Here is a 15083-nt window from a genome sequence, read left to right on the forward strand (position 1 = left end):
GTCCCATTGTAACCCATCTCCTATCCACATGGAGGGATGTTGAAAGACGTTTACAACTAGTTACAATATGGCATAAGCATTCACCAATTTTCCACAACAATAATCTTTTATCAGGCAATACTCCATTTCATTGTCCGCAATGGACTCATCATAAAGTAAACACTCTGGGAGATATCTATGATGATAATGGTTTACAATCCTTCCAGAATCTTAAAACTCAATATAATCTGCCAGGCACTTCCTTTTTTATGTATCTGCGCATTAGATCGGCCCTACGGGCATATGGGGTGCCCTGGAACTCTCAACTGCCTATTCACCCTTTGCGCAAACTAATCCTTCCCTCTGAGGAATTTCCCTCTTCTGCTTCAGTCATCTACCTTTTTCTGTCTTGAGCATTCATACAAACCTTTATCTATTACAACTGTCTGGGCTAAGGATCTTAATGAGGATGTACATGTTTTATTTTCGGATCAGATATGGGGAATGTTTAAACTGTCTTCTAAAAACCCTAACCACCAAATGGTTCATTGGAAATTGCTGCATAGGGTTTACTTGACTCCAATGAAACGTTTTCATATAAATCTGTCTTCTTCTCCTAAGTGCAATCTCTGTTCACAAGGATCTTTTAGGCACATTTTTGCATTTTTTTTGGGAGTGCCCCTCTCTCTCTCCTTTTTGGTCTCAGCTCTCACAGGACCTTTCTTATTTGTTGTGTACTGAGATTTGTTTTACTCCACGCCATTTTTTTCATGAATGACTTTGGGACCTTACCTTGTCCTTCCAACAAAGAGGTTTACTGTTAGCTGCTCTCACTGCAGCAAAAAAGTTGCTAGTCAATCGTTGGAATCCTCCTCACACAATGGACAGACGAACCTGGGCGGTATATTTGTTGGACATTATCTTGATGGAACTCTCAACTTCTCGTATACATGGGTCTAATGTGAAAACTGTTAATTTATGGCATTCATCTTTTAATGTTGTGTCATCTTTTCTAAAATCTTTGTAAATATTATTTTATTGTATTTTATGTATTAATATTACTTAATTTATTTTTACTATTATTATTTATTTTACTTTATGTATTTATTTATTATTTTTCTTCTCTAATCTTAAGTCTACCAGGGGGTGGGATGGGTTGGAATGAGTTCTAAAATTGTACAGTTGCTTTTTTGCTTGATACTACTGTTCACAGAAAAAAAAAAATCAATAAACAGTTGTTAACAAAAAAAAAAGAAAACCACTAGCTCTGGCTCTTAATTGCAAGCTCAAAATCCCCTTTTCACCAAAAGCTCTGTCTGTACATACCTTCACAATTCTGACATGTATGAGAGAGCTAATGAGCAGTGAAAACTAACTGGCATCACTGCAACACAATCTGGGCTAAACACGTCTCGGAATCCCTCAGGTTCTTCCAGCGTGAGTTTCTTCCAGGTTTATTGAGTCACACTTGTAACCAAGCCCGCTCCACCACCGAAAATCCAATTCATGGCAGTTTGTGCGTGCGATTTACAGCTGGCTACGGTTGGCTCCAATGACATTTTGCGGATCGTAAAAGCCCCTGCACTGTAATACAACCTTATTAATGAATGCATTAGCTGCAATGCATCCCTAGAGCCTGCAACATGGGCAACAGAGAAAAGGTAGAGAGTGTGGCTAGATGGGGAGGGTTTATGAGTCATCCTACCCGGTTTGTAAGCTGGTGTCGAAAAGCATGAGGAAGATCCACACGCAGGGGATGCATGCTGCAAGCTTGCGGAGCACGCCAGCCATATCACTCTGAGTTCTGAAAGCCTGCAGAAAGAAGAGGGAAAGGAGGGTGAGGACAAGCAAAATAGCAAAGTGGAGAACTTTAAGAATATGGCATACAGGCTTTGTTTCTTGTGCTAATTCTAAGGATTAGATATGAATGGTGGACAATTTGAAATATCAGTATAAATGTGCATAGGAATGAATGGTACCAATTAATAGCAATTCAGTACAAATACTGATATTTTTAGTAAAGCTGACAAGTGCATATACAACGAATACGATAATCCATCTTTATATCACAACTCTCTTTTTTTAGTTTTAGTTTTATTTTTAGGTTGAGCAAAATTCAGCATTTAATAATCAGTTCCTTCAAGATGAATTAAAATTGCAGGAAGTAGTGGACTATAATGGACTATAATTCAGATAAATTTAACAGGTAAGAGTATTCTGAGATCCTTGTTCCACAAAATCAAAGTTAACCTAATAACATATTATAAAGAATATAAATTAAGTGCCAATTTCTCCAGTGTGGCATTTCTAATAGAATGTTTTGTCTGTCTGACCGTCTGTCTGCCTGTCTGTCTGTCTGTAAGGCCTATAAAACTTGTAGCACAGGCACTGTTAAGCAATCATTCCAAGTCTGAAAACGTTTCTTTTCTAAGTAAAGAATATGCATACTGTTTGATACCTTAATTCAAATTCAGAAACTATACTTGAATCGCTAAAACATTCCTGAAATATAAGGTTTTTATTGCATAAGAAGGCATTTTTAAGTTAAATATTAAAAAAATATAATAAAAATATAAATATAGTAAAAATATTGATTTAATAATTGGACAAACTTACAATATAACATCTAAAAATAGTACATAAAAAGTAGTTAATATTTAGCATTTTTATGCATATTAAAACTTGAATATATATATATATATATATATATATATATATATATATATATATATATATATATATATATATATATATATATATATATATATACAGTACAGGTCAAAAGTTTGGAAACATTACTATTCTTAATGTTTTTGAAAGAAGTCTCTTCTGCTCATCAAGCCTGCATTTATTTGATCAAAAATACAGAAAAAACAGTAATATTGTGAAATATTATTACAACTTAAAATAATAGTTTTCTATTTGAATATACTTTAAAAAAATAATTTATTCCTGTGATGCAAAGCTGAATTTTCAGCATCATTACTCCAGCCTTCAGTGTCACATGTAACATCCAGTCTATCACATGATCATTTAGAAATCATTCTAATATTCTGATTTATTATGAGTGTTGGAAACAGTTCTGCTGTCTAATATATTTGATGAATAAAAGGTTAAAAAGAACTGCATTCATTCAAAAAAAAAAATTCTAATAATATATATTCTAATAATATATTTTCTTTACTATCACTTTTTATCAATTTAACACATCCTTGCTGAATAAAAGTATAGATTTTATTTAAAAATGAAAGAAGAAAAAAATTACTGACCCCAAATTACTGACCAGTAGTATATATTGTTATTAAAAAATATTTATATTTTAAAAACATAGCTTCTTTTTTTTTTTTACTTTTTATTCATCAAATTATCCTAAAAAAGTTTCACATGTTCTGAAAAAAATATTAAGCAGCAGAACTGTTTCCAACTTTGATAATGAATCATCATATTAGAATGATTTCTAAAGGATCATGTGATGATCCTAAAAATTCAGCTTTGCATCACAGAAATAAATGATAATTTAAAGTATAATAAATTTCAAAACAATTATTTTAAATTGTAATAATATATCACAATATAAAATTTTTTTCTGTATTTTTGATCAAATAAATTCAAGATTGGTGAGCAGAAGAGACTTCTTTCAAAAACATTAAAAATCTGTGTGTGTGTGTGTGTGTGTGTATATATATATATATATATATACACACACACACGGAACAAAATTATAAACGCAACACTTTTGTTTTTGCCCCCATTTTTCATGAGCTGAACTCAAAGATCTCAGACTTTTTCTATGTACACAAAAGGCCTATTTCTCTCAAACATTGTTCAGAAATCTGTCTAAATCTGTGTTAGTGAGCACTTCTCCTTTGCCGAGATAATCCATCCACCTCACAGGTGTGGCATATCAAGATGCTGATTAGACAGCATGATTATTGCACAGGTGTGCCTTATGCTGGCCACAATAAAAGGCCACTCTAAAATGTGCAGTTTTATCACACAGCACAATGCCACAAATGTCGCAAATTTTTGAGGGAGCCTGCAATTGTCATACTGACTGCAGGAATGTCCACCAGAGCTGTTGCCTGTGAATTGAATGTTCATTTCTCTACCATAAGCCATCTCCAAAGGTGTTTCAAAGAATTTGGCAGACCATCCAACCGGCCTAACAACCGCAAACTATATGTAACCACACCAGCCCAGGACCTCCACATCCAGCATCTTCACCTCCAAGATCGTCTGAGACCAGCCACCCGGACAGCTGCTGCAACAATCGGTTTGCATAACCAAAGAATTTCTGCTCAAATTGTCAGAAACCGTCTCAGGGAAGCTCATCTGCATGCTCGTCGTCCTCATCGGGGTCTCGACCTGACTGCAGTTCGTCGTCGTAACCGACCTGAGTGGGCAAATGCTCACATTCGATGACATCTGCCACTTTGGAGAGGTGTTCTCTTCATGGATGAATCCCGGTTTTCACTGTACAGGGCAGATGGCAGACAGCGTATATGGCATCGTGTGGGTGAGCGGTGTGCTGATGTCAACGATGTGGATCAAGTGGCCCATGGTGGCAATGGGGTTATGCTATGGGCAGGTGTATGTTATGGACAACGAACACAGGTGCATTTTATTGATGGCATTTTGAATGCACAGAGATACCGTGATGAGATCCTGAGGCCCATTGTTGTGCTATTCATCCACGACCATCACCTCATGTTGCAGCATGATAATGCACGGTCCCATGTTGCAAAGATCTGTACACAATTCCTGGAAGCTGAAAGCATAGCCAGCATACTTACCGGGTATGTCACCCATTGAGCATGTTTGGGATGCTCTGGATCGGCGTATACAACAGCGTGTTCCAGTTCCTGCCAATATCCAGCAACTTCACACAGCCATTGAAGAGGAGTGGACCAACATTCCACAATTAACAACCTGATCAACTCTATGCGACGGAGATATGTTGCACTGCATGAGGCAAATGGTGGTCACACCAGATACTGACTGGTTTTCGGACCCCCCTGGACCCCCCAATACAGTAAAACTGCACATTTTAGAGTGGCCTTTTATTGTGGCCAGCCTAAGGCACACCTGTGCAATAATCATGCTGTCTAATCAGCATCTTGATATGCCACAACTGTGAGGTGGATGGATTACCTCGGCAAAGGAGAAGTGCTCACTAACACAGACCTAGACAGATTTGTGAATAATATTTGAGAGAAATAGGCCTTTTGTATACATAGAAAAAGTCTTAGATCTTTGAGAGTTCAGCTGATGAAAAATGGGGGCAAAAACAAAAGTGTTGCATTTATAATTTTGTTCAGTGCATTTTTATATATATATATATATATATATATATATATATATATATATATAGACTGAAATGTGTTTGTGACAAGTGTTTGCTGGAACCTACTGTGCAGAGCAGTACTGCATGGATTTGATTTAACTGTCTGGAGATTCTTTGCTTTGATAGTCAGCCAAAAGGCAGCCTGCAGTCACAATTCCTCTGTTAACTTCTGTAGAATTTCTATAGATATATGTCTGTATCTACAGCTTCTAGGGGGAAACACATTTCACTTGTAAAATAAAAAAGAGGTAGATTAATATGAACATTTATATGCAAGCTGCATTACAGTTCCATTAAGTGCATAGAGAATTAGGAGTGGACTTCAATCAAATTGCAAAGAGCCCCAAACAGAACTGCAATCCCTTTGCAAAGCAGCACTTGAACTCAACAAACACAAAGTAATTTCTTTAACAAAAGCTACTGCATTCAGAGTAGACTGTATTTTTTTCTGCTATATTTGCAAAGTCATTATTGCCATGTTCCTAGTGGCAACTCCTTTGTATATGCTGAATACATTTCAAAGGATTAATGAAACTCTCACACAAATACACAACCTTGCATACTTTGATTCAAGTAAAAAGAAAGAGCTGAATTGAAGTCCCAGCACCTTTGAATGATCCACAATCTACCACGAGGAGAAATTGGATATTGCCCACGCCGGCATCCCACGTTGGCCCGCTGCTGTGGCTGATTTTAAATTAAAAGGTGAAAAAACATTCAGTTCCAAGGTTCTTGTAGGCTTTGCAGCAGTGCTACCCTTGAGTTTATAGTCTGCTGTCAGACATTCACAGAAGAATAGTAAAAGCTTAAGGGTAGCATGGTAAATAAGTCCTCCATCTACCCTATTGATCTGGCTTTCGTTTCTCAAAGCTGTGGTACCTTTACACTTGATGTTCCATCTACAGCACTAGTACAACACAGAAATAGTTTACTCAAAATCTCTACTGTATACTCCAGTATTTCCAACCCCTGTTCCTGGTGGGATATTGACATACACATTTTGAATGTCTCCTTTACCTGTCCTGACCCATCCATTTCAGATCTTGAAATAGGTCTCCTACAAAATATCTGATGAAATGAATTTGGTTAGGAAGGATTTGATACAGAATGTATACTGTTGTGCTGTGCCCCAATTCAACTACTATACTCTTTTTGAGAAGAAAAAAAGTTGATACTTATGAGCGTGTAGCAGAAGAGTAGGCAAGCTTTGGGACACACTACCATAAAATCGTGCTCTGTTGCATTTTGTCATTGTAAACCGGCCTGCCAATCATCCTGTTACAGTTAACATCCTCTTATACACATTACATATTTTATTTAATACATTGAAAACACTAAAATAATTCTTCCTGCCATTTTGGAGAGAAAACAAGTATCACACTGCTTTGCCAGTCATGGGTCTTTCATATGGAATGCTCTGCTCATGTTTTTTGCATAATGATACATTTATTGTCCATGTCCTATTTGTATCCTTATAAAAGTTCACAATGTTGTTGCAGATGAAATATAACTCAGATAAGGTTAAATAAATATTTAGATATTGATTATTAATAATTCAACCCCTTTGAGGGTGTCTCTACTTAACTGTTGCTCTCATGAATATCCAGCATATTTATACATCCCCTTAAGGAACTCGAGCTGCGTCGAGAAACGCTTTGGGAACGCCCCTGCGTGACCGCGTTCTGAAGTACGTGTAAAACAGCCCAATGGAGCAGCGGGACATCACGAGCGGGGTGACGTGAGCAGCCAGGAAGTATAAAAGCGCATCCGGCAGATGCAGCACATGTTTGCACACCATGGTGGTGTTACAAGCATACCAGGCTGACCTGCTCAGGGACCTGGATGACAGGGGGGAGGAGGAATCCGACGTAGTAGCTGAACTGTGTCGGGCCACAGATTTATCCCTCTGGGCCACCAAAGAAACGGCCAGAGCTATGGGCTGTTCTATGGCAGCTATGGTGGCCACGGAACGGCAACTGTGCTTGAATCTGTCTGAAATGCAAGATAAAGACAGATTATTCCTCCTAGACGCCCCGCTCTCGCCCTCTGGCTTTTTCAGGGACGCAGTTAACACTGTTGTCGATAGGTTTCAGGAGGCGAGGAAGCAAGCGACGGCGTTCCAACGTTTCCTCCCTCGTCGCTCCCAGGCCCATGGGGCTGCTGAGCGGGAGCAGCCCCAGCCGTCAAGCTCCTCATACCGCCAGTCTCAAAAAGCAGAGTGTTGCAACCCGCACCCCTCCACAGAAAGATCAGGGATCGGGGCGACGCTTTCAGTCAGGTTCTTCTAGACCGAAAACTGATCTGCAGACCGTTATTTTGTCTAAGATGACCTCGGCTAAGCGTACCTGACACCACCATCGTCAGGTCCCTGAGGGCAGCCCCACCTGGGGAGGAAAGGGTGACACCTCAGTATATGGTGCCCAATCCTCCTCAGTGCCCTCACGGAGGCTCGTTGACACACCTGCCATCCTAGGTGCTTCAGGGCTCAGTGAGCTCCAACGAGCAAAATTCCCAGCTGCCGCCCGGCGACGGGACGGCACTGGAGAGCTCGTCCCCTTGAGTGAGGATGCTGCAGCAGTCAGGTCGGTCATTTCCTGCCGGTTATCCACTTCAGGGCACCAAACTGGCTCCTCTAATAACACCAGAGGCCAGCCTCGAGAGGCTGGTTCCCTTAGTAGATTTTTTGACAGCATGGAAACTTCTACCAATGTCTCAAAAAGGGTCCTGCAGATTGTAGAGGAAGGTTACAGAATTCAGTTCGGTTCTCCCTAAGGTGCCCACTTCTTCACCAGGGCTCACAGTACTTCAGGCATTCTGTCCTCCTCCGTTCCAGAAAGTAGGCCAAGAAAGGCTTCATCTGCTCTGTCCAGTTCGAGCACTGGACACTTATGCACACAGAGCTGCCCCATGGCGTAAGGCAGATCAGCTGTTTGGTCCACCAAAGAAAGGATCTCCGGCAACCAAGCAGACTATGAGTAGGTGGGTGGTCGAGGCCATCTGGCCTCCCGTCCCCTATGGGGGTTAGAGCGCACTCGACCAGGAGTATGCCGGCCTCCAAGGCTTTCAACTAGGGTGTAGCCTTGCCGGACATTTGTGCTGCGGCGGGCTGGTCCTCTCCACACACCTTTGTCTGCTTCTATAACCTAGACCTTGCATCTACCCCAGGGTCCCAAGTTCTCTCTTTGTGATGTGCTCAAGAAATACACACACAGGCAGGGACTTGCTCGTATGGCGCAGTGGGTATTCTCATTTCAAAAGCGTTACTTGACACAGCTCGAGTTCCTGAAGGGGAACGTCTCCATGTTACGTATGTAACCATGTTCCCCGAGGGCGCTACTTCATCGAAGCTAACTTGCAAGTCTGCCGAATGCGCTTTTATACTTCCTGGTTGCTCACGTCACCCCGCTCGTGACGTCCTGCTGTTCCATTGGGCTGTTTTACAAGTACTTCAGAACGCGGTCACGCAGGGGCGTCCCAAAGCGTTTCTCGACGCAGCGTCTGGTTCCCTCGGGGAACCATGGTTACATACATAACCTGGAGACGTTCTTTTTGTTTGTGTTTGTAGTTCTGAACCAAATCTTTCTCCATAGTGGATTGGGTTGTGGACAATATCAGTCATGCTATGCAAGTATGCACGGTTCCATCCTGACTGTGACCACCAAATCCTGCACTCCTCAAGAACTGTTATGACAAAGGTTTCACATTTGCTTGCTTTGTCCCTAATTTTCATATTCATTGGGATGTCACGATGAGGAAATTTTCACACCAGTATATAAACACTGGGGGCAGGGCTTTGGGTGCTCATCCTCAGTAAAAATCGTGTTCTGGGCCCCCTCTCCTTTGTTGGGCCCTTGGAATTGCTCTAATCTCCGCACCCCCCAGTACAGCGGCCCTGCAGCCAAACACCGGGTAATACTGGTAACGCTGACTACTACTGCAGCAAGCCTAATTTGAATGAGATATGTGCACTTCCACAGAGTCATCAGGATAATATTTTCAGTTTTTAACAACCTAAATGTTATTATGTAGCCTACGTAAAGCCAAATTTTAGTACATGGCCAGAGAGCACTTTAAATGTAACACATAGTCATTTAGAGTACTTTGCCTTTTTTGGGATTAAATTGTTGAAATTATGTTCGATTGTCTGTTACATTTTGTACTGTATATATATATGTATGTATGTATGCATGGGCCGATTTGCTTGGTCCTCAAAGACTGCAAGTGTGGGAATCCCTCAGTTGAGTGCAGTATAGAGACTGACACGACTCCTCCCCCTCCTGTTGGTGCGAGCAGTCAGTCACATGTGTATGACGGCCGAAGGAGCTTCCCCTGGAATTCACGCAATCAGCAACCAGCCGTTTATTGTTTTATTGCAGCCGATCTCTGTTCTGGGCTTACACAAACTGTGTTGCAATGCATATCATTTTCCAAATGTCATTTATGTAAAAATATGAAGTTTGTAAATGACCGTTAACAGAGACCAAAGACGCTGAAGATGGACGCAAAGAGAAAAATGTAGCAGGCAGATAACTCACTGTTCATGATGCACAAACCATTGGAAGAAAATCTTTAATATTGATTTGGGGAGTTATATGAATGTGTTTCTAAGGGGACCTGACTGTCTTCAGAAAAGTTTAGAAAAGTTTAGATTAGATTAAATATTGGTATTTTATTTTCATCTCTTCTCTGTTTAATTCACATTAAAGCAGTGTTTCAGTGCAGCGCTGCTTTGTTTACAGTGGTAACCAAGAAAACACTGTATCTGCTGTTCCAGAAGCACCACCTGCTGTCAGAGAGTGAATCTGTATCTCATTCAGCCCATCTGCTGTTTATTTCGTTCAAGCATGTAGTATAATTTCACAAAGCTAGTCAGAACATTCTGTTTTTGCATCAAAATGGGTTATTATTAAATTAAATTATGTATATGAAATTATATAATTAAATTATATGTAATGAGATAAATTATATCTATACAAATTATATAACTAAAATTAAATAACTGTAATTGCAGATTTAGGTTAAATAAAGATGTCAGTCTCTTCTTTTTCTTTTTAGGGCTTTTTTTTCCATTGACAATATAAAAAGACTTACATTAAAAACCAAGGACATTGTGGAGGAATTTGTCGAAAGAAAGGCCTGGAGAATTAAATTAAATGAAATTAGTGAGTTTTTTTTTTCTTCTTCTTCTTTCTTTGTTCTTTCTTTCTGTCTTTTTGCATTTTGCATTTTGCATATTAAGTAATTTAGTAAATATGGTGGTGTTTTAATGCCCTAATATTTTTAGAATAGAGTCAAAATTATGTGATTAAAGTTGTGTTATATTGTGTGAATTAAGTTTATATGAAAATTCCACCTACCACCTAAAAAAAAAAAAAGACTGTGGCGGTTAACTGACTGATTTAGCCTATGAAAATAAAACTTTGTTTGGGAAAGTTATTGTTGGCGTTTCTGAAAGTTGACTGTTATTCACAAGCTGTTTTAGTGATAATTTTCGAAACACTGATTGATCGATTACATGAGACATTCGTTTTTTTTTTTTTTGTTAAGTTGTTCTGATTTTTTCAACATGTTCATTCATGTTCATCTCGTGCTGGAACGAGTAAAAAAGAGGAAAAAGATGATTGATTCACATAAATCCATTAAAGAATGGAATAAACACATTTATTTTTTGTATTTTGTCATAAAATTAACATAATTTAAATGTTACAATTTGTGTTATATTAAAAATAACAAAACATGCTTATTGCGATTTTTGGGTGACTGGCGTGCTACAAATAATGAATACGTTAAATGAAAATGTCATTTAACTTCATCGACTTGAAAACGTTAAAGATTATCTTCAGGCATCTATACTGTCAATAAAAGAGCTGGTGAATAGTCAAGTAATGTTATTTACCTTAAAAAGGACAACAAGGAGCGTTGGAGCCCACATTAACCTTTAATGTTTTTTTTTTTTGGGGGGGGGGGGGGGGGGGGGGGGGGGGGGGGGGGGGCTGCATATTAAGAAACACACAAACATATGAAGAAATGCTTAGGATAAGGCTTAAAGATAGGAGAGCGATTAGTGAGAATATTGTAACCAAAATTAATGCAAATTTTTTTGAACAACATGAGGGTAAGTAAATGATGACATTATGATTTTCAATTTTTATGTGGACTTTTCTTATAAACTGCAAACTTACTTCCTGTCATGGGTCTTCTAAAGAAATCCACAATTCTAAAGCTGCCATGCTTCGTGACACCACTGACAAAGTCAGCAGAAATGTTCCTTTGACAAAGACTGGCTAATGCAGCTACTCACAAGTCTGTAAAAAACAAGCAGTCAAAAGAAAGTTTATATGTGTAGCTGCTGAGAACTATCAAAGCATCAGCGAAAGGCCAAAAGACCTTGACCAACTTATGGTACATGCCAAGCAGTGTCAGTAATTCTATGCTGTTAGTTTGCCTGTCCGTCACTGTCCTCTAAAGACTCACACACACACACACAAACACACACACACACACAATTGCATGGTGTGTGCTGGCTAATTGAAAACCATTAAAAACACATGACCTCAGGAGCATTGCTAGCATGGTGGATATTGAATAATTTAAAAGCAGTTCATCTAAATGGGAAATTCTGAAGGCTGCTGTTCTAATAACATAATCAACAATGCAGTGTTAGTATCTGTGTGCTTATTACATTACAGTCTCAAAAAGTGATTTAAAATCTCAAAACTAATTTACTAAAGGGGGCAGAGTCTGGAATATTCAGTAGTTTGTTTGTTTGTCTGTTTTCATGAACCAACCTTGTAGCTTAATTTGATCCCAGTAGGTTCTCTGTGAAATGATTTAACATTGTAGAAACCTGAACCACTGAGTTGGCCATTCAGTATTACCATATGTCATGCAACATGAAAGTATCCTAAACAAAACAAAACAAGGCTAAAAGCTTATTTTCTCTGTTTTTACAAAACATGGATTGTTACACTTATACTTTTGTTATGTTATACTTTCAGTTTTTTTGAATTTTAATTACCTTGACTTTTGATACTTTTTTTTTCTTATATTATTTCTGAGCATTTATTTTCAAGACACATTTTTACAATATGTGCCTTCATATTTCATGCATATTTTATGCAAATATTTTTTAAGTGATTTGTTTTATATTTACACCTTCGTTGACAGCACTATAGAATAGAACTTTCTTTAACTTAATGGTAAATAAATAAAATGATATTGGATCAAAAAAAACAACAACAACCCTAGAACAGTCTGAACTAAAAAAGTGGTTTAACTGAATGCTATAATATCATGCTACTTTATATATATATATAAAAAAAAGCCTCATCAGCATCAATTTTTATTTATTCTTTTATTTTACGTTATTATTAATGAGCCACCATTACAACTAATTCTGCATCATTAGTAGAGATATTATGTGAGTAATAAAGCTGTGGGATGCCTGCCTTTTTCAAGAGCCAGAAATAACATTTCCATGGTCGGTAATGACAGACTATATTGCTACCCTTAATGTCTTCCTCCACATTCATGGTTAACAAGGTCTCTAGCTTATATGCTGGTCATTACATCAAATCTTTCACTGTTAACAGCCCTAAATGTCAATGATAAAGCATCACAGGAATGGAATCCTCACAGATTTAATGGAATTCACATAATAACAAAACATTTAGACCTAATATAAGAGTGTATAATGACTGTAGACTGCAGTAAACATTTGCTGGCCATCATAAATGAATGATTTGTGGTGCCGCTTTAGTTTTGCTCTGAATATCTTGCATGCATATCTACGGATGCAAAATGAAATTGGGTTATTAAACAGCAAATTTCAGGTTATTAGCAGTAATCATTTCTAGGTTGTCATCTGTGGGATCACGTGGATATGGAGGTGTTAACATTTGAAGCTGGCATTAGGAATGCAGTCATGTAGCCAGTTGCAAAGGTCAGACTGGTCACTTTACTGCTGCTATCCATTCAGTCACTTACTATGCTACATGAGAACATAAAACAATCTATATATGCTGTACTTGCTTTAGCTGTTACACAGTCTGCACTGTAAAATCATTGGGGAAAAGTTGTATTTTTAAATAGTCTCCTTTATAGCTCCAGTGCTATGTCTTGGCCCACCACAAACACATTGCAGCTGTTTTTTTGAGTTTCCCACCACAAACATGACACCACTAAAAACAGTCCAACTATTGCCAAATTAAGGTCCCTGCATTGTTTCATTCCACTGCAATCTATCTGGTTGATTTTGAATACAAGAAAAATGTCTACGAAATCAACCCAAAGCAACACATCTGAGGGTCAGGTAAACCCAAAACCAACCTCAAAACAAACCTCCATTTGTCAGTCTGTTGTGCAGGTAAGCCTTCTGTTATTTTGGACATCCCTAGTACAAGCACAGCAAAAAGCACCTGCTACTGTAACTCAAGCTGGCATTAGTGCTAAGTCACCATTTGGCACAGCTGACACCTCTGTCAGACTAGCAGCATGGTAGCGGTGTCCTCTCAAATGCCCCGTTACTATTCACACCGACAGGTCCCGGGATCAGGCAGCACACACAGCACTGTCATCTCTGGCATTGCAACTAAAGAGGAAAGAACTGATAACCGGATAACAATAAGACAGGAACCACACACACACACACCGACCAAACAGGTGCAGGCAGCTGACAACAAATAATGAGCCTGTAGGCAACCATGGTTCCCTTAAGAACTGATTTGCATGTTGGGAGCTGAAGTGAGTTCCAGGGTGGACTGCCTATGTTTGGGGCAGCTGTGGCCTAATGGTTAGAGTTGGACTTGTAACCCAAAGGTCGCAGGTTTGAGTCTCAGTGCCGGAAGGAGTTGTAGGTGGGGGGGGGTGACCCACCCTCGATACCCATGGCTGAAGTGCCCTTGAGCAAGGCACTGAACCCCCAATTGCTCCCCGGGTGCTGGAAAAAAAATATAGCTGCCCACTGCTCCAGATGTGTGTTCATGATGTGTGTGTTCCCTACTCACTGCTGTGTGTGTGCACTTTTATGGGTTAAATGCAGAGCACCAATTCTGAGTATGGGTTAACATACTTGGCAAATGTCACGACTTGACGACTTCAAACCAGTACCTGCCCCTCCTCTAGCAGAACACATTGACAGAGAATGTAGTGCCATACCAATGAAGGGGTAGGCTTTGTTGGCATACCGATTGATAAATGAACATCAACCACCACCGCTGCTGCCCATTAATCATTTGGAGAACATCAGACATCATATGTCACAACAGCATACGCATGACCAGGAGGCCAGGAAATAGAGTTCATGTCTAGAGCTGCAAGAAATGCAGGATTGTATATTTGTGTTTTGTTTTCTGTTTTCTTTCTCTTTCTCTTTTCTTCATAATTTCCAAGAATGGAAGAATCATCAGTGCTGTATACAATTGGGATTACAGGTTCTTTTTACTGAAATAATGGATCCATTAATCATCACTTCTGAAAAGCCTGACACATACAGAGCAGCTATATGGATAGCATTCGGTGCTGAAAATGTATGGTTTGAGTAGATATTGTTAAGATACTCAATCCTTTGTATGATTTTCTGAACTTATGGCAAAGGGTCTGAGGAAAAACTAAAGATGTGTATATAATTTATCCAAATGTTCATCATGCGGTGAAGTTTTAAACCTGCAAAGATGTACTGACATGGACACAATGAAAACTTATTTTTGAATAAATAACAGAAGTCCATTTGCAGAGAACTGCCACCTCTCCTGAAATGTGC

The 15083-nt window shown here is 39.0% G+C and overlaps 1 protein-coding gene across 1 annotated transcript in view; it reads right to left on the reverse strand.

Annotated features, from left to right (window-relative positions):
* Nucleotides 1-15083, reverse strand: part of LOC109045685 (gamma-aminobutyric acid receptor subunit alpha-3-like) — a 200380-nt gene that overhangs the window by 152361 nt on the left and 32936 nt on the right. The window contains exon 2 of the mRNA XM_042711349.1: nt 1685-1791. Coding sequence (XP_042567283.1) covers nt 1685-1770 — 86 coding nt within the window. The 5' untranslated portion in view covers nt 1771-1791. The remainder of the gene's footprint in view (nt 1-1684; nt 1792-15083) is intronic.

This window comes from Cyprinus carpio, chromosome A21 (assembly GCF_018340385.1).
Source record: "Cyprinus carpio isolate SPL01 chromosome A21, ASM1834038v1, whole genome shotgun sequence".
NCBI lineage: Eukaryota > Metazoa > Chordata > Actinopteri > Cypriniformes > Cyprinidae > Cyprinus > Cyprinus carpio.